Genomic DNA, 27,466 nt, shown 5'->3' on the forward strand with positions numbered 1-27,466 from the left:
TGCTCACTGGAATGGTGTATCCAGTCATCTGGCGAATACAAGGCGTTTACTATCCATTTATTTCTGCCTTTGGAATTGCCGGTAAGCCGCAGTGTCAGCTGCCGTGGGTGGATGTTGAAGTTTAATCCCAATGACGCGATTGATTCTGTCGCTGGTTTAAACTCTCACATTCCTGTCCAGGTATTCCGCATTTCAGGAATGGAGTGGAAACACCGGGACTACAGATGCTGGGATTTCTATCTAAAAGCAAACCGCTGCAGGAAATCAGCCAATCAGCCACTTTCTGTGAGACTGAGCGGGTCAGGCAGCGTTCTTCCAGCGGTTTGTCTTTCATAATGAGATGCATTTGCAAATATTGTGTTTATACAGCCGGCCAAGCTTATGCCAATTAATCGTCTGCATTTGAATGTGAGTGATTGTCCACTTCGGAGCATCAATCAATCCAATGGATTTTTAGTAAATGTCTGCGATATGACTGAAGAGAAAGCAGATGATGGACAACACAGTGAAGTCGATGCTGTCAATTAACACAACCGACGCTTGCTTCATAGTTATCAATACTGTGAAATGTATTCTATTATATCTACACCTGACACCGTTACAGACATCTGACTCCGGCACCGAGTTCGCTGCTGGACGTTGAATTCCTCTCTCTTGCTTCCCTGTGATGGGTTCAGTGGGAGGCGTCATGTCTGTCTGTGAGGTTGTGTCAGTCTGCGCAGTATCTGTTCGAATCAGTCAGTGTTCTGTTGTAAAGTCAGTGAGGTGGTAAATGCTGGAACAGGAAACAAACTCTGGGAGTGCTGGAAACACTGAGCCCCAAGCAGCTTTTATGGGAAGAGAAACCAGTTAACACTCGTGTCCGGGGTCTCTCTCAGAACAATCCTGCGGAGAGATACTTTAACTGTTTCCCACATATTCTGTTTCGCCTGGGTGAGTGTTTCCAGCATTTCCTGTTTTCGTTCCGTCCTTCGGCTGTTCTGTCGCTGACCAGGATCGCCATGGAAGTTGCTAATGGACGAACGGAAGAATCCCGCCATCAGCGTCCGGGTTTATTCATTTCATCAGGATTAGACGCGGAAAGGGCCGGCAGAAAATGTTCCATCCAGTATTGACCCTGAGGAGGTAGTTACCCTGTTTTATCTTTCCGCTGTCTCTTCACATTTCGCTCATCAGTAAGGAATCTGTATTCAGACCATATTGACATTATTTTACAGTATGAACTCCTTCTCTCTCTCCGCCAGCTCTATGCTCTCTCTCAATCTTCCCACCGTTAAATACAACAATAAAGTGGAAATATTACAGGATCCCCTCAGACTGCCGCATTGGCTTCTGCTCAGTATTTTCTCAACTTGCTGTTCCCTGTCTCTCTTCCAGCGAACGTGGTGGCGATTGTGATCCTGTCCCGGGGAAAGTGCGGTCTCTCCAAATGTGTCACTCGCTACCTGGTGGGAATGGCAGCGGCCGATCTCCTGGTCGTTATCTCCCATCCGCTGCTGAGCTGGACTGCTCCGATTTATTTTCCCCGATCGATCCTGTTCATCACTCCTGTGTGCAGAGTCATTCTATGGTCGATGAATGCGAGCACTGCGACCTCAGTCTGGCTGACTGTCGCTTTCACCGTCGATCGATTTGTGGCTATTTGCTGTGAGAAACTGAAAACAAAATATTGCACCGAGAGAACGGCGGCTGTGGTTATCGGGACAGTGAGTGTGCTGGCCTGTTTGGAGACTGTCCCCTGGGGCTTTGTATACGGACCTGGACAAATAATTGATGGTGTTCCCAGGGGTTGTGTTCCTACACCGAGCTTCACAAACTCTGCCTCATGGGCGGCATTTGAAATGGTTCACCTAATTTTAACCCCTTGTGTCCCATTCTTTCTGATGTTGCTGTTCAATATCCTGACGGTCAGGCGGATTCTAGCGGTCAGTCGAGCCCGCAGGGGGCTCCGGGGACAAAAGAGTGGAGAGAATGACAAGGACCGGGAGATGGAGAATCGACGCAAATCCATTGTTTTGCTCTTCAGCATAACCGGTAGTTTCATACTGTTGTGGGGAACACGGGTGATATTTTCCATCTATCAACGGATTTCAATGTCTTTTTTCGGTTCTGTCACGGATCCCCGTTACATCACGGGACAGACAGCGGAAATGCTGCAGGTTCTCAGTTCCTGCACCAACACGTGTATTTACGCCCTGACTCAGAGCAAATTCCGAGAGGAAATGAAGAATGCGGTGAAATACCCATTGAATTGGATTTTGAAACTCATTAAACATTAGAAATAAATGTTGTAAAATATGACAAGTCAGCTGCCTTCATGCTCCCTATTCTATCCCCCGACTTGTGGGTAAATGGAAACAATGTGATGAGCAGAGTAACAAAACAAACACGAGAGAATCTGCATTCGCTCGAAATACAAAACAACACACACAAAATCAGATCCTGATGAAGGGTCTCGCCACGAAACGTCGACTGTTTACTCTTTTCCTCACACAGAAAGTTGGAGGAAATCAGCAGGCCAGGCAGCATTTATGGAAAAGAATAAACTGTCAGCGTTTCGCGTCAAGATCCTTCACCAGAGTCTTGTCAACTGTTTACTCTTTCCCTGTTTTGTGCGAATGAGCATCACGAGGAAAGGGCGCGCACGACAGCACGTGAGGGAGAGGGCGCCACGGAGACGACGCTAGAGTGACCGTGAGGGAGAGGGCGCCACGGAGACGACGCTAGAGTGACCGTGAGGGAGAGGGCGCCACGGAGACGACGCTAGAGTGACCGTGAGGGAGAGGGCGCGAGGGAGATGTCGTGACAGTGAGCGCAAGGGAATGGGCGTTTGGTAGAGGCAGAGAAAATAGAATGAGAGACAGAGAGAGAGAGAGAGACAGAGAGAGGGAGAGGGAGAGGAAGAGGGTGAGGAAGAGGGAGATAGACAGACAGATAGATAAATAGATAGATAGATAGAAAACAGGCTGTGTGACATTGCGGGATCTGTGGTTCCACTCTATCACTGAGATCGGCTGGTTTAGTGGATGATAAGTATTATTTTGAATTATGTACAGCTACTACTGTAGACATTAGTTTTTTTTTGTTCTGTATTAAAATACTATGAGTTCTAATAAATTGCCTGGTTTAAACACGTGTGCAGTCTCCTTTGTTTGCGAATGCATCAGTAAATTGCCTGAGCTGAATCAAAGAAGAATACAATAAATGATTTTTAAAATAATGTTCATTACAAACAGGCGATGGGAAAGCACCTAAATACATGGGATGGAAAGGTATGAATCAGATGTAGCAAACATTTTAGCGGGGGACACAGACAGGAGCATCTGTGGAAATGAGTGAGACTGCAGGGTGGTGCGTTACCCTCATCAGACCATGACCAAGGATGTCTCTGAGACAGTTCGGGCCATTCTGAAAGGGCAGGGTGAGCAGTCGGAGGTTGTGATTCTTATTAGAACTAATAACAGAGAGACAATGTTTTGCAAAGAGAATTAAGGGAGTTGGGCAGAAAGTTAGGAAATAGGAACTCTTGCGTGGTGATTACAGGGTTCCTTCAGATGCCACATGCTTGCGATATAAGATATACTAAGTTGGTACACTTAAATATGTGGCTAATTATCTGGTGCAGGAGGGAGAGCATCAGGAAATAAGATCACTGGTCCCTCTTCCAGGATAAGCGGGACTGGTGTCAGGAGGATGGGTTACAGTGAAGGGGATGTAATATTCTCACAGGGAGGCTTGCAGGAGACACGATGATGATTTTTATCATGTGGCATATGGAGAGGGTGTTGGGATCCAGAGCTACAGGTCAGTAAGTTGCAATGAGCGGAAGGTAGAGATGAGGTCGAGAAACCCTAACAGGAAGTCAAGATACGGCCAGGCTGATGAGCACAGTGGTACTGGAGGGCAGGAGTGCGTTTATTTCAGAGCAGGGTGTACAACAGTGAAAGCGGATGTCCTGAGAGCCTGGATTAGTACATGTCACCGTGATTCATCCATTACAGAGATCTGGTCGAGAGAAGAGCAGGACTGGTATCGAAACATTCCAGGATTCATGTGATTCAGACAGTGCAGAGGGAGGTAAATGAGGGTGGGGAGCTATGTTGCTGATCAGGCACAATGTCACAAGGTTGAGGTTATCCCGGAGGCTCATCCAGTCAGACAATGCAGGTAGAACTGAGGAATAAGAAAGATGCAATCACTGTGATGGGATTATAGTGCGGGCCTCCCGATAGACAGTAAGAGAGAGGGACAGATATGTCAGCAGGTTATGGGCTGATGTGAAAACAACAGAGTAGCTGTGGTTGGTAAATAGTCTCCCCAGAATGACTGAGACTTCCTCATTGCCTGATACTTAGATGAGCATTATTTGTTCGTTGTGCTCAGGAACGTTTCCGGAGAGAGTATGTAGATGATCCACCAGGGAGGGGACATACTTGACATAGTATTGGTCAACGAGCCTAGCGAGATGTCTGGAACTCCACTGGGAAAGATCTAAGGATTATAATTCCGAAGGGTTTCAGCCAGTTATTGATTAAGGATGAGACTGGACCTGAAGGTGGATGAATGTAAGTTTGTGGAAGAATTGGGCAGGTGTCATAGAGAGTAGTCTGGGAGCTGATGTTACTGGTTGTTACTGCATGGAGCTGATGTTAGCTGTTGTCTGACATGTGAGAGTCACGTACAGCCCAGCCGGTCAGAATTTATTAGTTCCCTGTCCCTGTGAGGAGGGTAGAGAGGGACAGGGGTGGTCAGGAACTTAGGGTGATGAGGAATATTGTATTTGTTTAAAAATGTAAGAGGAGTCATGTGCAAGGACGAGGATGATGAAATTGGACAGGGTCTTGGAGGAACATACAGGGAGCAAGAAAGAAGTCACACAGTGAATCAGGAGAGTGAAGAGTGACCAGGAAATGTCCTCATTCAGGAGGATCAATGGAAATCCCAAGGCATCTTATGCATACACAGAAAGAACAGTGGAGTGGGTAGAGGGCAGGACCACTCAAGGACAAAGGTGGGAGTTTACACCCGGAGGCAGAGTTAGCATGTGAGGTAGTAAATGAATACTGGTGTTCACTCAGTGTACAAGGAGGAAAGCGTGATGAGAAAGGCGGTATGGTGATATTTTCCAGCATGTTCATACTAAAGAGGAGGTGCTGTTGGGTCTCTCAGACCATTTAGATGGGTAAGTCCTTTGGGGGATTTAGACCATTGGGGGGCACAGACCACATGAAGTTAAATGTGATGTTTAAACTGCTGGCACCGTACTGTAAGAACAGAAATCTTAACAACATCTGACCCGTACTGTAAGGGAACGGAATGGTCTATCTCTGGTATAAGCATATCCTGTACATGTGACTGCACAAGAATAATCAACGTTTGACTACAGGGACAGTGAACTTCACAATATCTAGAGCTTCACCACCAGGACACAGAACAATAAAACTCACAGCACTGTGCAGTGAGCACACGGTCCTGTACACACCCAGCACTGTACTCCACCGTTAAACACTTCAAGGACAGGGAACTGTACAAACGTGATATTGTACTACAATTCATGAACACTATCTATCCCCTCAGTCCCACTGGACATCTCTTAGGATGTAACAGAGAGTTGACAAAGGAGAACCTTGAATGATGTCTGCTTCAATTTGCAAAGGTTTTTGAAATGCTGCTGGCAGAAAGAGGAACAGAAACGTAGGCAGGTTCTGTAAAGTTGGAAAGACTAGTGTGTGGCTGTAATTTCCCCAACATTTACTCAGATTTTCTTAGTGTAGAGGCTCCGAGGAGTGGAATTTGTTGGCATCCTGGAAATACTTACCAGCATTTACAGCCTATACTATGTCAGTTTCAGCAGATTTAGCGTGTGATCTAAAACTTTGATAATGTTCTCTAGATATTTAAGGAGAATAGCCTGACTGGTCTGGTTTAGAAACACCAACGCCCTTGAATGCAATAACAATTGAAATGCTGTGGATGCAGCCAGTCCATCACAGGTAAAGCCCTCCTCACCACTGAACACATCTACAAGGAGCACTGTCACAGGAAAGCTGCATCCACATTCAAGGACCCCACCATCCAGGCGATGCTCTCTTCTCCATGCTGCCATCAAGAAGGAGTTACAGGAACCTCAGGTCCCACAGCACCAGGTTCAGGAAAAGCTATTAAACCCCAACGATCAGGCTTTGGAAGCAGAGGGGATAATGTCACTCAGCACAACAATGAACTCGCTCTCAGGGAATCCACAGCTCATGTTCTTGATAGTTACAGCATATTTATCATCCGTTTTGCTTTGCTTTTCGTTTATTTACACAATTCCTTCTCTTTGTTGTCTTTTCTACATTGGTGGGTTGGTCAGTCTTTGATGTGTGCAGTTTTTCATTGATTCCTCTGTGTATCTTTGTACTTACTGTGCATGCCCGCATAAATTTGTACTTTGAGAATAAATTTACTTTCAACATTGAACTTCACAGAAAGTATCTTGGGAGGATAGGTGGAGTAAGATAGGGCTTTTCTCTTTGGCAGGAAGCAGGATGAGGGGGAACTTGTTGGAGGTATACAAAATGACAGGAGGCATCAGGTAAGTGGACACCCAGAGAATGTTTCCCAAAGGGAAAGTCCCTAAAACAAGGAGGCCCAATTTTAAGGTGATTGGAGAAACATGTTGGGGGGGGGGCGGGGGGTTGAATGTCTGAGGATAACTTTTAAACACAGGAACTGTGTGGAGTTCACTGCTAGGGATGGTGGTAAAGACAGATGCATTAGGGACACTGAACAGTCCTTGCACTGGGCATGACCCGTGTAATTGATGAGTTTCAGTGGGAGACCATTTTGATAACAGTCATCCTCAGAGAAGGGCACAATCTTGGAGGAATTTACTGAACTAAGGGCAGCTAATGATCACCTCCCACCTTGTACGTCCTGCTCACCTTCCACCACCTTCTTATCCTGACCTCTCATTTCTTTTTCCCAGTCTCTGGAAAGGGGCTCTGCCCGAAATGTTGACAGTTTACTATTTTCCATAGATGCCGAGTTTTCCCAGTATTTTGTGCGTGTTGCAAGCTTATGAGAAGCATGGTAGGTAGGAGCTGGGGAGAGCAGAGACTGGGAGCGGCTGTAACTCACACCTGACCTGTGAGAGTTATTTAAAGCTGAGTGGTTCAAAATCCAAATGGTTTATATGAGGGGGAAAGATTAGAATCCAGATCTAAGAACATTGCATGATCAGGAATGTTGTAAATGCAGTCAAGAAGGAAAAGGAATGTTTAGAAAGTGGAAATTAGGCAATGCCCTTGATGGATGTGCAGCAATATGCAAATTAAAAGGATAATCTGCAGTGCTGAAAGATGGTAAGGGACAGGGACTGATTTTGCTAAATAAGCCTGGAGAGAGGGTGGCCATTTCTAAATTTCCAAAAAGGAGGACATTGCATATATGGTCATAGGTTACCTTATTTACACAGTGCGTTTCAACTTTTTTTAAATAAAATTTAAACCGTATTGCAAAAACAACAAGTGCAAATGGATGATCACTTATTTTATTAAATAAAAAAATCTAACATGATCCTTCTTTTGCCTATATAAATCCAGAAAAAACCTATCTGTTTCATCATTAATCAGTGATTTTCTGCCAGAGCCCTTTTTCCTATTCAATGATTCATCATTCTGCATATGACATACAAGTATTCATACAGTATCAATAAAGAATTGAGAGAAATGAATCATCATTTTACTCCTGCTGAAGCAGATATGCTAACCAAATTAACTTACTTCACAAACTAAAGGAAGTAGCCTACTTAGGCCTACCATGGACTGCCAGATACGGATGTCTATGTATATATATTTATTTCTGCCCTTTACTTGCCATTTCCAGGAGTTTTCTGTTGGCCAGGAGTTTTTTTTGTACATGGCTGGACACTCTTCTGAGAAGTTGTTACACATTTGGAGCTCTGCTTTGACTGAGTCCACTTGCAGAAGGTTTTTCTCGTTCCTCCAAGCTGAGGTCATCATTGAAGAAACCCGTTCTGAGTGAGCATTGCTGCATGGAATCGGGAGATGTAAGCACTCGCCTTCTTCAGGTTTGTAAAAGAGACCTCGGATTTTCTGAACAGCTTGACGTGCCTTTCGGACGTGCTGACGTCACTCGTACTCTGCGCATGAGTAGTAGTGACAACGGAAACTCCACACAATAAAAATATATTAACGGGTGTTTTCTCTCTCACTTCCCACTGTTTCAAGTATATCTGAGGTAATTATGGAAGTTTCTTTGTCAGACCCAAAAAAAAAAGGAGGACAAATTAACGTCCGGCTCGAGGTGGCGCAGGACGGAGGACAGAGTGTTCAAAAGCCGGAATGTCCGGCCTCCCTATCTGGAGGGAACATCTTGTCTATACATTAAAATCATAAGGGGCACTGTAGAGAAAGCAGGGAAGTAGCCAACTCAGTGGTGGAGGAGTGAAAGTATGCCTGGAGCCGGAATAAGTAACCAAATCACATTTCACATCAGTATTCAATAGGCAATAGAAAATAGATGCAGGACTGGGCCATTCGGCCCCTCCAGCCAGCACCGCCATTCACTGTCATCATGGCTGATCATCCACAATCAGTATCCGGTTCCAGCTTATCCCCATAACCTTTGATTCCGCTATCTTTAAGAGCTCTGTCCATCTCTTTCTTGAAAATATCCAGAGACTTAGCCTCCACTGCCTTCTGGGGCAAAGCATTCCGCATATCCACTACTCTCTGGGTGAAAAAGATTTTCCTCAACTCCGTTCTAAATGGCCTACCCCTAATTCTTAAACTGTGGCCTCTGGTTCTGAACTCACCCATCAGCGGGAACATGCTTCCTGCCTCCAGCGTGTCCAATCCCTTGATAATCTTATATGTTTCAATAAGATCCCCTCTCAGCCTTCTAAACTCCAGTGTATACAAGACCAGTCGCTCCAATCTTTCAACATATGACAATCCCGCCATCCCGGGAATTAACCTTGTGAAGCTACACTGTGATCCCTCAATAGCAAGAATGTCCTTCCTCAAATTTAGAGACCAAAAGTGCGCACAATATTCCAGCTGTGGTCTTACCGGGACCCTGTACAGCTGCAGAAGGACCTTTTTGCTCCTATACTCAATTCCCCTTGTTATGAAGGCCAGCATGCGGTTAGCTTTCTTCACTTCCTGCTGTACCTGCGTGCTTCTTTTCAGTGACTGATGTACAGGAACACTCAGATCTCGTTGTACTTCCTTTTTTCCTAACTTGACTCCATTTAAATAATAATCTGCCTTCCTGTTCTTACCACCAAAGTGGATAACCTCATATTTATCCACATTAAACTGCATTTGCTATGTATCCGCCCACTCACCCAGCCTGTCGAAGTCACCCTGCATTCTCATTACATTCTCCTCACATTTCACACTGCCACTCAGCTTTGTGTCATCTGCAAATTTGCTAATGTTACTTTTAATCCTTCCATCCAAATCATTAATGTATATTGTAAACAGCTGCGGTCCCAGCACTGAACCCTGCGGTGCCCCACTGGTCACCGCCTGCCATTCCGAAAGCGACCCGTTAATCGCTACTCTTTGTCTCTTGTCAGCCAGCCAATTTTCATTCCATGTCAGGACTCTGCCCCCAATACCATGGGTCCTAATTTTGCCCACTAATCTCCTATGTTGGACTTTATCAAAGGTTTTCTGAATGTCCAAATACACTATATCCACTGGCCCTCCCTTATCCATTTTCATAGTTACATCCTCAAAAAATTCCGGAAGATGAGTCAAGCACGATTTCCCCTTCGGAAATCTATGCTGACTGGGACCGATCCTGTTCCTGCATCCAAAAGTGTCGTAATTTCATTTTTATAATTGACTCCAGCATCTTTCCCACCACTGACATCAGGCTAACCGGTCTATAATTCCCTGTTTTCTCTCGCCCTCCTTTCTTAAAGAGAGGGACAACATTAGCCACCCTCCAATCCACAGGAACTGATCCTCAATCTATTGAACATTAGAAAATGATTACCAATGCGTCCACGATTTCTAAAGTCACCTCCTTAAGTACCCTGGGATGCAGACCATCAGGTCCCGGGGACTTACCAGCCTTCAGACCCAACAGTCTATCCAGCACCATTTCCTGCCTAATATAAATTTCCTTCAGTTCATCCATTACCCGAGGTCCTTTGGCAACTGCAATATCTGGGAGATTGTTTGTGTCTTCCCTTGTTATCCAAAGTACCTGTTCAACTCGTCTGCCGTTTCCTTGTTCGCCATAATAAATTCACCCGTTTCTGTATTTAAGTGCCCAGTTTTGGTCTTAACTATTTTTTGTTCCCTTTCGCATACCTAAAGAAGCTTTTACTATCCTCCTTTATATTCTTGGCTAGGTTACCTTCGTACCTCATTTTTTTTCTCCGCGTATTGCCTTTTTAGTTACCTTCTGTTGCTCTTTAAAAGTTTCCAAATCCTCCAGCTTCCCACTTATCTTCGCTAAGTTATACTTCTCCTTTATTTTTATACTGTCCATTACTTCCCTTGTCAGCCACGGCCTCCCCTTACTCCCCTTAGGATCTTTCTTTCTCTTTGGAATGAACTGATTATGCACCTTCGGCATTATTCCCAGAAAAACCTGCCATTGTTGTCCCACTGTCATCCCTGCTAGGGTGTTGTTCCATTGAACTTTGGCCAGCTCCTCCCTCATAGCACCATAGTTCCCTTTGTTCAACTGTAATACTGACACTTCCGATTTTCCCTTCTCCTTCTCAAATTGTAGATTAAAGCTTATCATATTATGGTCACTACCTCCTAATGGCTGCTTTACCTCGAGGACCCTGATCAAATCCGGTTCATTGTTCAACACTAAATCTAGAATTGCGTTCTCTCTCAAAGGCTCCAGTACAAGCTGTTCCAAGAATCCATCTCGGAGGGGCTCCACAAATTCCCTTTCTTGGGGTCCAGTACCAACCTGGTTCCTCCAGTCTACCTGCATGTTGAAATCCCCCATAAAAGCTGTAGCATTACTTTTGCGACATGCCAGTTTTAACTCTTGATTCAACTTACATCCTATATCCAGACTACTGTTTGGGGGCCTGTAGATAACTCCAATTATGATCTTTCTACCCTTAGAATTTCTCAGCTCCATCCATACTGACTCTACGTCTGCTGATTCTATGTTCCCCCTCGCAAGGGACTGAATATCATTCCTCACCAACAGAGTCACCCCACCCCCTCTGCCCATCAGTCTGTCCCTTCGATAGGACGTATACCTTGAATATTCATTTCCCAGGCCCTGTCCACTTGAAGCCATGTCTCTGTTATTCCCACAACATCATACTGACCAATTTCCAACTGTGCCTCAAGCTTATCCACTTTATTTCTTATACTCCGTGCATTCATATACAATACTTTTAATTCAATACTCCCCTCACCTCCCATATCAATTCCTGTTTCGCTTGGCCATACTGTACGATCCCTTCTTGAGCTTTCTGCTCTGTTGATTCTGCTGTCGTTCTTAACTTTTCTTATTCTGACTTTCCCTTTATCTCCATCCTTATATTTCCAGTTCGTCCCCTCCCGCTCCGCCCCCGCCCCACTACTTAGTTTAAACACACCCGTGTTTCAGAGGCAAACCTACCTGCCAGAACGCTGGTGCCCCGCTTATTAAGGTGCAACCCGTCCCTTTTAAACAATTCATCCTTACCCCGAAACATACCCCAGTGGTCCAAGAATGTAAATCCTTGCTTCCTGCACCAGTTCCTCAGCCACACATTCAGATCCATTATCTCCCTGTTCCTGCCCTCTCCAGCACGAGGAACTGGAAGCAAACCGGAGATAAGCACTCTGGAAGTCCTGCTTTTCAGCCTTCTCCCGAGTTCTCTGAAGTCGCGCTGTAGAATGTCTTTCCTCTTCTTCCCCACGTCAGTTGTGCCGACATGCACCACCACTTCCGGATGTTCACCTTCACTCTTGAGGATGTCCTGCAATCGGTCCATGACATCCTGGATCCCGGCACCAGGGAGGCAACACACCATCATTAAATCTCGCCTGTTGCCTCAGAAACCCCTTTCTGCACCTGTCACTATGGAGTCCCCTACTACCACGGCTCTGCCTGACGTCTCTCCTCGGCTTTGCTTCAGCGCCAGTTGTTGACTGGCTGACCTGACCGCCTCTCAGGCTGGCAGTGTCTTCTGTCCCGACAGCTTCCAAGAGGGTGAACCTGTTTACGAGAGGTACATCCCCCGGGGTCTCCTGTACTTCAAACATCCTTTCCTTCCTCATCGTCGCTCCTCTTCTCTCTTCCGCTATCCTCGATGTAACGACCTCGCTGTAGGTCCTGTCCAGAAATCTCTCGTTTTCCCGGATGAAGCTGAGGTCATCCAGTTGCCTCTCCAGTGCTGCAACACGGTCCTTCCGAAGCTGAATCTGGACACATTTTCCGCAGTTGTAGGAGCCAGAGGTACCATCAGTGTCCCTGACCTCCTGCATCATGCACGCAGCACACTGAATCAGCCTAGCGGTCATTTCTTCACCACTTCTCACCCTCTCTCCAACTGTGGCGTAGTCTTCTCCCTCAGCCTCCTCGCCGAAGACTCTCGAGCCAAAGACTCACTTTTCTCACAAGGCCCTTGCCTCGACAGGCCGCTCCCCAGAGCAAACCTTGCTTATATTCGCTGATAATTTGAGTAATTAGTTTCACCTGCCGCACCTCCGCCGACCTTGAAGGGGTTACTGTGGGGGTTTCTTGAAGTTTGGGATTACTGTGGCTGAAGCTCTCGTCAGGAAAATGGACTTGGGCGAGATGCTTTTTTTTCCCCCACCCGGAAGGCCGTAATAAGCGCAAATGGCAAGGGAAGACGGGGACCAGATTTGCAGCCTGGTCTCGGCGTCTTCTCAGGATTTGCCCCTCTGGGTGGAGTCTAAGTAATAGGCACCCAGGTTCATTGGATGTTTCAAGGTTCTCATGAAAGTAAACTCTTCCGCTTACACCTTGTAGCTCCAGGGATCGATCCCACCTTCCACATTTCCAAACTCAAACCTATAAATACCAACCCGTTTGCCCCACCACCATCAGTCCCGCTGTCGCCCATGTTTGTTGCTGGGGAACAGGTCTTCATGGTAAAATGAACTCGGGACTCACGGACTATTCGGCATGTTGGACAGTTCCTCGTGGACTGACTGAGATTCGGAGCCGAGTGACGCCGCTGGGTTCCTGGAGGGGACAACGTGGATCGGGCGCTCGTCCTTGTCAAATATCATCATCTCTCCAAGTGGCCAGGGTCGTCAGGATTCGGTCAAAGGACATGGGGCCCTGTTACGATGCGCAGCCAACCACGCCAGCTTCCGAGGTTCAGACGCTCCGATTCTCCAAATTATGGCTAACTGTCGCGGTCCTTTTAAATATTCATGTCTGCTCCACTAATTGGCGTCCATGTTTTGGCGCCAGGATTTTAATATTTAAAGAGCAGCTGAACTGAGCTTCGGTGCTCAAACGTCAGCTTGACTTTGGGTTCTTGTCTAGCGTCTAGCTAGGAATATGTCATTCCTTTCAGACCCATATTGTGTTTCGATTCTAGTCTCGGATACTCCAGCTCTTGGGTCCTTACCATCCTCGCCTTGTTTTCTTGTCGTAATTCCCACTTGAAACAGCCGACAGGCAACTTGCTAACCATCTCAGCTCGAAATACTAGACAATCTGCAGATGCTGGAAATCCAAATCAACACTCACGGAATGCTGGAGGAACTCAGCAGGCCAGGAGGCATCAAAGGGAAAGAGTAAACAGTCGATTTTTCGGGCTGAGTCCCTGCTTTAGATTGACTTACCTCCACATCTGCAAATATTCAGAATGAAGTTTATTCCATTCTGTTAGGTCAGTGAAGATGTCTGGGGCAAACTTTTCAAACACCAGACACTCTGTCGAGGATGCCATGCAAACAGTGAGTACACTGAAGCTGACTGCCCTCATGGAAGATGCCAACATCTATTTCGCTCAGGTAAGTGAAATCAATCCGGCATCACAGAGTGAACTGAACGAAATTCGCGATGATGTAAAAGGAGGAAATCTGCTGATGGAGGGACCTGATGAAGAGTCTCGGGTCGATACATCGACTATTTATTCCCATCCAGAGATGCTGCCTGACCTGCTGAGCTCCTCCAGAACACTGTGTGTATTGCTCCAAATCTGCAGCAAGGTCAGGCAATACTGTGAGCATCGCTGGCCATCTGTTCCAAAAGAAGCTCACCAACGCAGACCTTACTGGCGTCAAGAAAACATACTCACATGCTTGATTGTTTGCTCCATACTCGTCATTCCTGCTTCTCAAAAGTCAAGGATATCAAGACATTGAGAAACGTCGCCGTAGAGCAAGGCAATCCGTGTGGTGGCCCGGTCTGAGCACACAGCTAGGAGATTACGTAAAGACATGTGAAGCATGCGGAAACCTGTACAAAAATCATGCGGATCCCTTTCCGTCGCGCAGAATTCCAACACTGTCGATGAAAAATTGCGGGCACAGACATCTTCGAGCTGAAAAGAGATAAATATCTTCTCACTCTTGATCACTCCTGGAAAGCTGAGGTGTCCAAGCTGTCCTCAGCAGTTTTTTCAGCAGCTGAAAGCTGTATTCACTCACCATGGAATGCCAGAGACACTTGTGTCACACAAAGACCCGCAATTCAGCAGCCCAGAATCCAAGGCCTTCGGTAGGGATTATGAGTTCAAACACCAGACAAACAGTCCCTGAGTTTGATGGCCGTGCATGAGGTTTCGGGTGAATCCTGAAGGAGCCCTCAAAGGTTCTGACTGTGACTAAGTTACTGCAGAAGTCGGAGAGTTTCGTGAATCTGAAAGTATTTATTCATCACCACAAACAGACATTTTCTTAGGGACTCTCTCGGTAGAGTCCCCCAGACAGAAACTTTATCAAGAGTTTAAACAGTTGAGGAGAATGGTAACAGTAGTAATTCAATACAAGTTCACAAGCTACAATGACAGACTATACTTCAATATTCAGCAAATGATTCTGTTGAAGCACACATTCACATTGGAGAACATTTAATTGATGGCAGCGACAGACGCAAAAAGCTGGAAGAACTCAGCAGGCCAGGCTGTATGAATAAAAACGAGTACAGTCGCCGTTCCGGGCCGAGAACCTTCGGCTGCACTGGAAGAAGAGATCAGTCGGAGTTAGAAGGGGACCTGCTGAGTTCCTCCAGCATTTGGTGTGTGTTACTTGGATTTCCAATATCTGCAGATTTTATCTTGCTTTTTTTTATTTCATAAGGCAGCTCGGAAGGTTCAGGTATCTTTGTCAGAAGAAATAAAAACTCACACAATTAATTCACTAAATTAATCTCAATGTGTCATCCCGGGAATTGAACCTGTCTGATGTAATGTGTTTATAAATCATTTAAAAACCTTCATTGTTAAATCTCTTGAAATCTGTCCCTGTGGAGTTGCTAAATGGTATTAAAAACCCCAGGTATGTGCTGCCTTAACATTTCATTCGGAGAGATCGCCTGTAGCACAGGGGGACAAATCACTGGACAGAGAAAATGTCTGCAATGTTGGATCGGTACCGGAGTGTGGAGAAAATATTGTACATGTTGATTGCCGTCATTGGAGTTCCTGGTGAGTGAGCAGAGTAATTCATGTTTGGTGTTTCTGTTAACCGCTGTGAATCTGGTTGTGTTAATTTGACGATCATCCAACCTGATGAACGTTGCACCAATATCGGTCAGAGATATCGATCCTGTTAATGCAACAGTCTGATTTTTCATATTTCATGACACGAGGAGCAAAGCCTCCGACTCTCCTCTAACTAACGGGATTGACTCCAACGTTGCTGTGCCTTTAATAACACCTTCTCCAGATTTATCCCAGTGCTGGGGACAGGCAGCTCTCCAGGAATGTGTGATGAGGGAGGTTTTAATGGAACATTGTCCAGAGTTGTGCCAGTGCTGGGGACAGGCAGCTATCCGGGAAGGGATGGGTGGTAGGGTTTTAGCGGGACCTTGTCCCAGTGCAGTGGGCAGGCAGCTCTCCGGGAATGTGTGATGGGGAAGATGTCAATGGGTCATTGTCCAGAGTTGTGCCAGTGCTGGGGACAGGCAGCTCTCCGGGAAGGGATGGGTGGCAGGGTTTTAGCGGGACCTTGTCCCAGTGCAGTGGGCAGGCAGCTCTCCGGGAATGTGTGATGGGGAAGGTGTCAATGGGTCATTGTCCAGAGTTGTGCCAGTGCTGGGGACAGGCAGCTCTCCGGGAAGGTGCGATGGGGAAGGTTTTAGTGGGACATTGTCCAGAGTTGTAATAGTGCTGGGGACAGACAGGCAGCTCTCTGGGAAGGGATGGGTGGTAGGGTTTTAGCGGGACCTTGTCCCAGTGAAGTCGGCAGGCAGCTCTCCGGGAATGTGTGATGAGGGAGGTTTTAATGGAACATTGTCCAGAGTTGTAGTAGTACTGGGGACAGACAGGCAGCTCTCCGAGAAGGGATGGGTGGTAGTGTTTTAGCGGGACCTTGTCCATGGTTGTCGCAGTGCAGGGGACAGGCAATTCTGTGTGAAGGGGTGAATAGGCGAGTTTTAATGGGACATTATCTGGAGTTGTGCCAGTGCTGGGGAGCGAGGTTCTTCGGCAAGGTAATACCGGGTCAGTTTAATGACACCTGTCTGGAGCAGTCCTAGTGCTGGGGACAGGCAGCTCGCCGGGAGGGTGTGACTGGGAGTGGTTCACATTGTGAAGTTCGCTGCTTCTGAGCTATTAGTCAGAGCTACACTATAGTCCTATAGTTCACGTCTCCCTGTAAAGTCTGTCACGGTCGGATCCGACTGCCTGTTGGTTGATAATTGCGTCTGATCCCCTGAACCAGAATCCACCAATCTGCAGACGTGTTTTATCGAATTGAACTGCGCTGTAGAATTAATCCATTAAGGCAGCCATCCAGCCTCAGGTTACTAAGTTGTTCCTGTTTGCTCCCTGTGACCCATCGTAAATCGGGGCAACGCTTCGTCGTGAAGAAGGGTCTCGGCCCGATAGGAGAGATTGTGCAATTCCATTAGTTCTATCTGACTTGCTGAGTTCATCCAATATTTTGGGCGTCTTGCTCCCCTCTGCCTCCCTTCTCGGCCCCATCAGATGCTGAGTTTCCAGAGGCTTGGTCATTCACGGTTAAATCAGTGAAACCGGCCCCATCGGCGACTGGAATCGGGATCAGCACCTATTGTTGCTCAAACAACTGGTTTTTATCGCCGACGATTGCCCTCGCATCGTCTTCTTTCCACACCGGAGATGGCAGGTCAGAGACAGGGTGACCCGTGTCTGCTGTTAGGTTAGCAGCCGTTCACAGACTCCAGCACTCCTGATCTTCAGCTTAATAAACCTTTGTTAATTCCCGAAGAATGTGTTCAGTGATGCCCAGTCTCCCTCTCTCTCCCTCTTTCCCCCTCCCCCTCTCCAGTGAATTTAGTGGCGATTGTGATCCTGTCCCGTGGAAAGTGCGGCCTCTCTACCTGCACCACTCGCTACCTGGTGGCCATGGCAGCGGCCGATCTACTGACTATTGTCATAGAGGTCTTGTTTCAAATCAATTTGTATTACTTCACGAGGAATGTACTGGACATCACCCCTGTGTGCAGTGTTATCGAAGTACTGACGTTCACAGCCGCAGACTGTTCTGTCTGGTTCACCGTCACTTTCACCTTTGATCGGTTTGTCGTCATTTGCTGCCAGAAGCTGAAAACAAAATATTGCACCGGGAAAACTGCGGCTGTGGTTTTGACAACAACCGGCGTGCTGTTCTGTCTGAAAAACATACCCCGATACTTCACACGGGAACCCTTTGTGATTATCGACAATGTACCGTGGTTCTGTAATCTCATAGACAATTATTTCACTGACCCCGGGTGGGTAGTATATGACTGGCTCGATACGGTTTTAACTCCGCTCCTCCCTTTCGCTGGGATCCTGCTGCTCAACGCTCTGACAGCCAGACACATTTTAGTGGCCAGTCGGGTCCGTAAGGGGCTGAAGGGTCAGAGCAAGGGGGAGAACCGCAGTGACCCGGAGATGGAGAGCAGGAGGAGATCTGTGGTTTTACTCTTCACCCTCTCCGGCAGCTTCATCCTCCTGTGGATGACACCGGTTGTAAATATCATATATTATCAGGTCTCAGGAAAGGGATTAGATTTCAATGATTCCGAATGGATCTTTCACTACGTGGGGTTTTTGCTGAGGAATTTCAGCTGCTGCACGAACACATTTATCTACGTGGTGACTCAGTCGAAATTCAGGGAGCAGTTGATCAGCGCGGTGAAATATCCGGTCACCTCGGTGCTTCAGTTCATGAATAAAGCCGCGTCCTGAGCACAAGCCAGAGGCGGCCGCTGTGTCTCCAATACGGGCTCCAGCTCCTCACATTTACCGCCTGATCTCCCAGGTATTGTTCACGAGCGGATTATCCCATTGACCGACAGCTCCGCCACATCAGGACAGTGTGTGCTTGGGAGGGATAAAGCACCATCCAGGAGCCTCCGTCCCTGATTGGCCCAGCCAGATATCAGTCCAAGATGTACTCCAGAATGCCACCCAGTCACTGATCTGCTGATATGTCCATCTATTCCCATTCCAGCCCACCAATTTCACAGTCTGACGTTCCCAGAAGACGACATGGGGTCTCCTCTGATGCTGATGAACTAATCCAGCATCAATCACACCAGTCTCCTCCTCCTCCCCCCACTGAATGATTGGCCGATTTGAAAAATAGGGCGGGCTTTGGATAAACGGCGGTTGTCTCTCCAACTTAAAGGCGCATTCCCGCTACTAACTCAACTGGAGTGTGGTGCGCAGAATTGGGAATAAGACCCTCACTCTTTTTTTTTTCTAATGAAAGCTAAATTACTCCAACAAACCCTACATATTGTAAGTTATGAAATGCAATACCATGAGTTACGTTCGTCCCTCCGCAAGTTAAGAATGTTTTAAAATTATAGATATCAGCCCCCCAAAGATCGTAATGAAGCCTGCATTTGAGTTATTTCTACATGATATGCTTCACTCTGAAGTAGTAGGTGTTCAACTGTTTCATAATGACAAAACCTACACGACCCAGAACGATATTTTGCAGCACATAATGTACAATTGAGCACAGTATAGCCAATTCTGAGCCGTATCGATATAATTATTTCCGTCCTTTTTCTTACTCCTTTCACCCACAAACTTAACAGTTTTATGTAAATGTGTCTCCCCTTGTGCCCATTAACCCGTCAGTCTTGCCAGAAGAACCAACCCTACAAACCTCAGCTTCTGATTTGTTCATTGGGAGGTCTTCATCCATTGTTGATTTTTTAACAACACTTGTAACTAAACAGTCAACCCGCCCATTCCTCTGAGCAGTTCTGTGTGCAGAGACCCACAAGAAGGGGACATAAAGAACAATACTTTGAATATGAAATAATGTTTCATGAGTTCCCAATAGTAAATCTGACCAACTCCTAGAACGTGTCTTAAGAAGATCATCAAAACCGAAAAAGCGTCTGAACAAATTACAATTTTACATGGACAAAATTCCTCCACCTACTTTAAGCCTGAAAAGATGGCAATACGTTCTGCTGTATATACTGTAAATGGTTGGCGAGTCCTTTCTTTATCGTCACCTGTTACTCAGGCACAAAAACAGCCACACCAACATTCCCACTTAAATTATTTTTGATTAGTCTGAATTAATGGTTGACATATCGTAATAATTTCCTTCATACTCTGTTGAATCAACAGACTCCCGGGCATAACAGAATCCTTGGACTTTATTGAACTGTGTGACCAAATATTGAATAGTCAGAGGGAGAACAAGGTGGGGTTTCAGAGAATGTGACCGTGGGCAACCTTGCGTAATCCAGCAATCCCGCCTTCCCAGCGTGATAAGATCCCAGCACCTAAAAGTAAAAACACTCTTCCTGTGGTGTTTCCAATAGTCTTCCAACCCAACTTTAATGATCATTTCTTTGCCGCTCAAATTTATCCAGTATGTTAACATCGACTGCCATCTCCATAAATGTAATTGTAATTGTCCCATTTCAACCAGTAAAGACAAAACAAGGGACGACCTTACTGCATCACAACACAATCTTGAAGCCTGTGGTTGTATCACACCCGTATAGTTGAATATTAATCTAATCCATAAGCCACACAACCATAATCAAGAACAGATCCAATTAAACAGATGAAAATGGTCAAGAGTGATAATCATGTAGCACGCCAGAACACCCACAGACACCTGAGAATATTTAATACTCCTTTATATTGTTGTTTTACTGATATGGCGCTTCTGTGTCAGCTTGTTATCGACCCACTTGCCTGGAAATCTTACCACTGATATAACTTCAAGAGTTTGACCATATCATTTCAAATCCACTGCAGGTCTATTTATACCATTTGTAAAACAAATAACTTGTGCATTAGCTACTGAAAGCTTAAATCCTCATCTGTTTGCCTGTGCTTCAAATTTGTTAATTGCCAATTGCATCCAATATACAGTATCATTGAAATTCCTACCTCTAATCCATAAAGCTGCACCATCTGAATATAGTGATTAACCCACCCCAGTGGCTATCTCACAGAAAATATCATTAATCATAATATTAAACAATAAAAGGTTAGTCCTGACGAAGGGTCTCGGCCTGAAACGTCGACTGCACCTCTTCCGAGAGATGCTGCCTGGCCCGCTGCGTTCACCAGCAACTTTGATGTGTGTTGCTTGAATTTACAGCATCTGCAGAATTCCTGCTGTTTGTAAAGGTTACAAATGCTGCCTTATGGCTTCTCAGTCTCTATCTCATAGAAACCCGAATGCAACTGGTCCACCCGTGCCAGCACAGACTGTCCAAACATAAAACTCAAAAAATATGCAATCTTTCCCTCAATCTTTTTCATAATTTAATCAAAATTCATCCTTCCATAAATATCGTATGCCTTTTCAATGTCAGAAAATGCTATTACATCATTATTTAATTGTACTTTCTTAATGTTATCTTCTAAACCAAAAACTGAATCTAATGTCATATTAGCCTTCTGAAATCCACATTGATAAAGCTATATATCACCTTTTTTATCCAAAATATATTTCAAACGCTCTATTTATAAAACTGAGAGGTTAACGATAAGGCCTGCAACTGGAAGTATCAGGCGTAGAGCCTCTAGAATGCCTTTTTTTCAAGACTAAAGCAGCTAGCCTCATCTATAAATGCGATTTTAAAATCTTATTATCTCAACAGACTTGTCAGTCAGATGGCTAATCATAAATTAACACATTATCGTTTCCTGGAGACATTTGACCTGCATTAATAATAACCAAACACGAACAGGAGAAAATCTGCAGATGCTGGAAATTCAAGCAAAATACACAAAATGCTGGAGGAACTCACCAGGTAAGTTTTTTTTTTCTTTTTTTTATACCTACCGCCCTGCAGATGTGCCTCTGCCAAAACTTCGACTGTACTCTTTTCCAAAGCTACTCCCTGCCTTGCTGAGTTCCTCCAGCATTGTCTGTGTGTTTCCCGAATTGATAATAGCCTTCTTAAGTTCACAGAAAGAGAATTCTACATCAGTGATACTATCACTACTACGACTGCCTTTCAATATGTTGCACGGGGCGACTGAGGAGAACTCAAGTGCAGGACACCGGCACGTCGACTGAGTTGGGGATGCTGGCGTAGACGTGAACGTAGAACAGCAAACCGGAGGAATCTTGACAAGGTAACGGGATCTACAGGGATTGTCTTGAAACTAAACCTGAACTCGAAACTAAATTTAGAACTAACGGTTCTGAGCGAACGAGAGAACGAAGTATCATACAAGGATAGACGAACAAACTGGCGACCTGTGATTCCGACTCCATCGTACTCATTTCAGTCTCTGATGCAAATCAGATGTACTGTAATTAAGTAAACTAGCAGCAATTGGAAATCTAATGACTGAAATTAGGGCATAATCAGGGAGAGAGGATTGTTAAAGGGGAACAGCCAAACGGAACCATGACACAATGCGTCAGGGCATTCACAGAGAACCTCATCTCTACATTTTCATTTCACTGAACAGCAACTCAGCCAGTGATAACAGCGGACAGAGATGGGTCTGAGATACAATAGGCCGGGTGGAAATCTGCGCCATGTTCCGGCCCCTCTATTCTGCTCCATTGCCATGGTGGAGTCCAGCGAATTACTTCTGTGGGTGGTCGCTGGTCTCGGCGTCCACAAGGACAGGCGTGGTTCCCTTTCGACGCCTCGGTCAGTCCGTTCCCAGATGTTTGCGGTGGCTGAGGAAAAGTGATTTTGCAAGAACCGAACAAGAAAAACATAACTACAGCTCCCAGAAGGCCCTGCGGACTGCCCTGTTCGACAGTTGCAGCTGATTGAGCGCGGGGCCCGACCGGAGTTGTAGTTCAAATCAAAAGCGGGTGTTTGTGAATTAAGTTCAATAGTTTCTGTTTGAACAATTCGTGTCATTTGTATACTATTAGGCAGGAACTTGGGAGGATAAATTTGGAGCAGATTTATTTCGGGAAATGCTAGGCAGAAATGTGGCAAGTAGAAGAAAAGAGTTTACCAACGTTTCGAGAAATTTGGTACTGTTAGAATTCTAGAAAATTACAGGGATGGCAGGAAGGAGATGAAGAATGAAATTGGGAGGGCTAGAAGTGGCCATGAGTAGGCATTGGCGAGCAGGATTAAGGAAAGCTCCAAGGCATTCGACAAGTATGTGAAGAGCAAGAGGACGAGCCGTCTGTGAACTTGACCAATCGGGAGCGATTGTGGAAACATGTGCCTGGAGTCCAGAGCCGGTAGCGGAGGTACTTAATGAATACTTTGCTTCAGTATTCACCAAGGAAAAGGATCTTGGCAGTTGCCGGGTGCAGCGAGCTGAAACACTTCAGCATATAGAACTTAAGTAAGAGGATGTGCTAACTTTGAAAGGTACAACGTTAGATAAGTCGCCGGGATCGGATAGAGCACAGCCCATGTTAATGTGGGAAGCAAAGCAGGAGATTCCTGAGTCTCTGGCAAAGATCTTTACATCATAAATAGGGATGGGAAAAGTACCAGAGGATGGGAAGTTTGCAAAGGAGGTTGCAATGTTGGAGGCGAAGCACAGGAGGTTCATGAAGTTGACTCCAGAGATGAGGGGGTTAGACTATGAGGTGAGATTGAGTTACCTGCGGCGGTACTTGCTGGAATTCAGAAGATTGATAGGAGATCTTAGAGAAACGTACACAATTATGAAAGGGATAGTTAAGATAGAGGTAGGGAAGTTGTTTCCACTGGTAGGTGGTTCTAGAACTCGAGGACATAGCCTTAAGATTCGGAGGAGTAAATTTAGGACGGAGCTGAGGATTAACTGCTTTACCCCGAAGTGTGGTAAATCTCTGGAATCCTCTGTCCGATGGAGCAGTGGAGACGAAAACACCGAATATATTTAAGACAAGGCTGGATAGAGTTTTGCATAGTTGGGGAATTAAAGTTATGGGGGAAAGGCAGGTAGGTTGAGATGAGTCCATGGTCAGATCAGCCGTGATCTTACTGAATGGCTTGATGGGCCTGATCCTGTTTCTAATCTCCTAATGTTCTAAGTGCTGTTCCCTTTTTCAGGAAAGGAAGTAGAGATGACCCGGGAAATTATAGACCAGTGAATCCTAATTCAGTGGCGGTCAAGTTGTTTGAAAAGCTCCTGAGATGCGGGATTCATAAGCATTTGCAAGAAATAATCTAATTAGTCAGACCGGCTTTCTCGAGGGTAGGTTATGCCTCACGATCCCGATTGAATTCTTTGAGGGTGTATCAAAACACATTGACGAAGGTAGAGCATTGGGATTGATTTCAATGTATATTGATTTCAGTATTTGAAAAGTATCCCCGAGGAAGAATCATTCAGAAGTTAAGGAGGCATGGAACCAAGAAGAACTTGCTTTCTGACACCACAATTGCCTTGCCCACAAGGTAAAGTGTGTCTGTAGATAGTTTGTATTCTGCACGGAGAATGATGACCAGTAGTGTTCCGCAGGAATCTGTACTGGGCCCCTCCCTTTTGGGATAGTTCTAAATGAGCCGGACGGGAAGTAGAAGGGTGGTTTAGTAAGTGTTCTGATAACACAGAAGTTGAGGGTATTGTGGACGGTCTGGTGGGCTGTCAGACATCACAGAGAGAAATATATAGGATGCAGAACTGGGCTGAGAAATAGCAGATGGATTTCAGTCCATATAACTGTGAAGTGGTTCCTTTCAGTAGTCAATCGTGAAGAATATAATATTAATGGTAAGACTCTTGGCAGTGTGGATGATCAGGGAGATCTTGGGGTTCCTGTCCATAGGACTCTTGGAGCTGCTGTGCAAGTTGACACTGTTGTTAAGAAGGCGTATGGTGTGATGACCTTCTTCAGCTGTGGGTTTCAGTTCAAGAGCAGTGAGCTAATGTTACAGCTATATAAGACCTTAGGTAGACCAACTTGGAGACTGTGTACAGTTCTGGTCACCTCACCACAGGAAGGACGTGGATACTATAGAGAGTATTCAAAGAAAATTTACAAGGATGGTGCCTGGATTGGAGAGTGTGCCTTCTGAGACTAGGTTGGGTGAACTTGGCCTTTTCTCCTTGGAGCGTCAGAGATTGAGAGCTGACCTGATAGAGGTGTACAAGATAATGAAAGGCATTGATCGTGGATCGGATAGGACAAAGAATGGCCAGCGGCTTTTACCCCCCAGGGCTGAAAAAGCTAACACGAGCGTTATAGTTTTAAGGTTCTTGGAAGTAGGTACAAGGGGATATCGCAGGTAAGATTTTGACACAGAGAGTAGTGGGTGCGTGGAATGCACTGCCAGCGATGGTGGTCGAAGCGGATACATAGAGCACAGAACAGTACAGCACAGTACAGGCCCTACGGCCCACATTGTTGTGCCGACCCTCAAACCCTGCCTCCCTTATAACACCCCCACCTTAAATTTCTCCATCTACCTGTCTAGTAGTCTCTTAAATTTCACTAGTTTATCTGCCTCCACCACTGACTCAGGCAATGTATACCACGCACCAACCACTCTCTGAGTCACAAACCTTCCTCTCATATCCCCCTTGAACTTCCCACCCCTTACCTTAAAGCCATATCCCCTTGTATTGAGCAGTGGTGCCCTGGGGAAGCGGCGCTGGCTATCCACTCTATCTATTCCTCTTATTATCTTTATACCACTATGATGTCTCCTCTCGTCCTCCTTCTCTCCAAAGAGTAAAGCCCGAGCTCCCTTAATCTCTGATCATAATCCATACACTCTAAACCAGGCAGCATCCTGGTAAATCTCCTCTGTACCCTTTCCAATGCTTCCACATCTTTCCTATAGTGAAGTGACCAGAACTGGACACAGGCTGATAACTCGGAGGCTGGAGCTGAGCGACAGACTGGGAACTGGACTGCAGATGCTGGAAATTCAAGCAACACACACACACAATATGCTGGTGGAAAGCAGCTGGCCAGGCAGGATCTACAGGAAGTGCAGACGAAGGGTCTCGACCCGAAACGTCGACTGTACTTCTTCCTATAGATGCTGCCTGGCCTGCTGCGTTCACCAGCATTTTGTGTGTGTCACTTTAAATGACGCAAGTTTTCCATTCTTCGGGCACATTTCTCCATTTATCAAATAAATCCCTGGAATGGTCAAGTGAAATAGCAGAGAATTCGACCCACCTACGATAAAAACCATGTTGGCTTCATTTATTTCGTTGACCCAGATTACGGTATTAATCCAAAATTTGGAATACAATTTCTGCCAATGCAGCAATCACATCAGCGCCTTTTTGTTGTTTCTTGCATCACATAATTACATTTATTTTGCTGATTTTACTGAAACGGTAAAACTACTAACATTCGTTCACCTGGCTGCAGAAATATAGGCATATTTACCAAACGTAAAAAAAAATATTGAAGTCTATTTCAACTTCCGTCAACGCTTACAATTTGATTTACGTTTTACCTGCAGAAGCGACCGTTTAACGTAACCAGACGTTTCAATCCACCCTTTACCTCCTCCCTGAATTTCCTCTGTGACAGAGTGTAGATACACGTGTTGGTGCAGGTACTCAGAAACTGCAACATGAACCCAAACTGTTGTAGGATGTACGATGGGGTATTCAAATATTTGTCTTTGTAAGAGTAATTCTGAACTTGCCAGTTCATAGTATACACAATAAAGGGGATCCACAACAATATGAAATTGGCTGATAGAGCGAACAACAAAATTATTGATTTTCTCCGGTTCTCCACCTCTGGATCATTCCTTTTCTCTCTGCTGTTCCTGAGCCCCCGGCGAACTCTGTTTGCCGCGATGATATGGCTGACTGTTAAAGCATTAAAAAGCAGAATCAAACAGATCGGCAATAAAGGCGTCGTGATAGTATTGAATAACTGGTGCGCTTTCCACGCTGGTAACGTAAGGAAATCCATTGTCAAAATGCAGCGCCAGGGAATGTTGTCAATGATAATGATAGGTTCTACCGCAAAGTATAATGGGATATCCTTCGCACAACTCCATAAACACACAATTACTATCGCAATAGTCGCTGTCCTCTCGGTGCAGTATCGCTCCCGCAGCTTTTGACTGCAGATTGCAATACAGCGATCGAACGTGAAAGCCACCGTGAGCCAAACAGAACAGTCCATGGCTGTGACCCTCAGGACAAGCGTCACGGCGCAAATCGGGGTAATGAGCAATGGAAACGCATAATTATAAATATTATTGATCTCAGAGAGTACAACAGCAATAATAACACCCATTAAATCAGCTGCTGCCATTCCCACCAGGTAACGGGAGATGCATTTAGAGAGTCCGCAGTTTCCCAGAGACAAGATCACAATCGCCACTAAATTAACTGCAAGGAATCAAAGAAGAATTAGCTTCACGCGCATAAGCCCCGACCATTTTTACTTGGTATGTTCATATAAACATGTTGAATCGGACTGAGTGAACCTCAGACATCTGATCCTATGCCGGATCAGGCAGGCTTCGATGTGGAGAGTGGAAATGCATCACTGTCCTGCGTACGGCCTCTTCGTCACTGTCCTGCGTACGGGCTCCGTCACTGTCCTGCGTACGGGCTCCGTCACTGTTCTGTGTACGAGCTGCGTCACTGTCCTGCGTACGGGCTCCGTCACTGTCCTGCGTGCGGGCTCCGTCACTGTCCTCCGTGCGGGCTCCGTCACTGTCCTGCGTGAGGGCTCCGTCACTGTACTTTTACGGGCTCCGTCACTGTACTGCGTACGGGCTGCGTCACTGTCCAGCGTACCGGCTGCGTCACTGTCCTGCGTACAGGCTGCGTCACTGTCCTGCGTACGGGCTCCGTCACTGTCCTGCGTACGGGCTGCGTCACTGTCCTGCGTACGGGCTCGGTCACTGTCCTGCGTACGGGCTGCGTCACTGTCCTGCGTACGGGCTCCGTCACTGTCCTGCGTACGGG

General features: G+C 45.9%; 2 protein-coding genes and 1 pseudogene across 2 annotated transcripts in view; 1 reads left to right on the forward strand and 2 right to left on the reverse strand.

Moving 5' to 3' along the window:
* Positions 1 to 27,466, reverse strand: part of LOC140185253 (uncharacterized) — a 122,188-nt gene that overhangs the window by 29,987 nt on the left and 64,735 nt on the right. The window lies entirely within an intron of this gene.
* LOC140185331 (probable G-protein coupled receptor 139) lies at positions 15,449 to 18,346 on the forward strand (annotated as a pseudogene).
* LOC140185487 (probable G-protein coupled receptor 139) lies at positions 25,810 to 26,950 on the reverse strand. The gene is made up of 2 exons (XM_072238821.1): positions 26,938 to 26,950; positions 25,810 to 26,881 (listed from the first exon to the last, which is right to left on the reverse strand). The coding sequence occupies exons 1-2, from the start codon at positions 26,948 to 26,950 to the stop codon at positions 25,983 to 25,985; spliced, it is 912 nt and encodes a 303-aa protein (XP_072094922.1). The 3' UTR covers positions 25,810 to 25,982.

Source organism: Mobula birostris, chromosome 20 (assembly GCF_030028105.1).
Source record: "Mobula birostris isolate sMobBir1 chromosome 20, sMobBir1.hap1, whole genome shotgun sequence".
Classification (NCBI taxonomy): Eukaryota; Metazoa; Chordata; class Chondrichthyes; order Myliobatiformes; family Myliobatidae; genus Mobula; species Mobula birostris.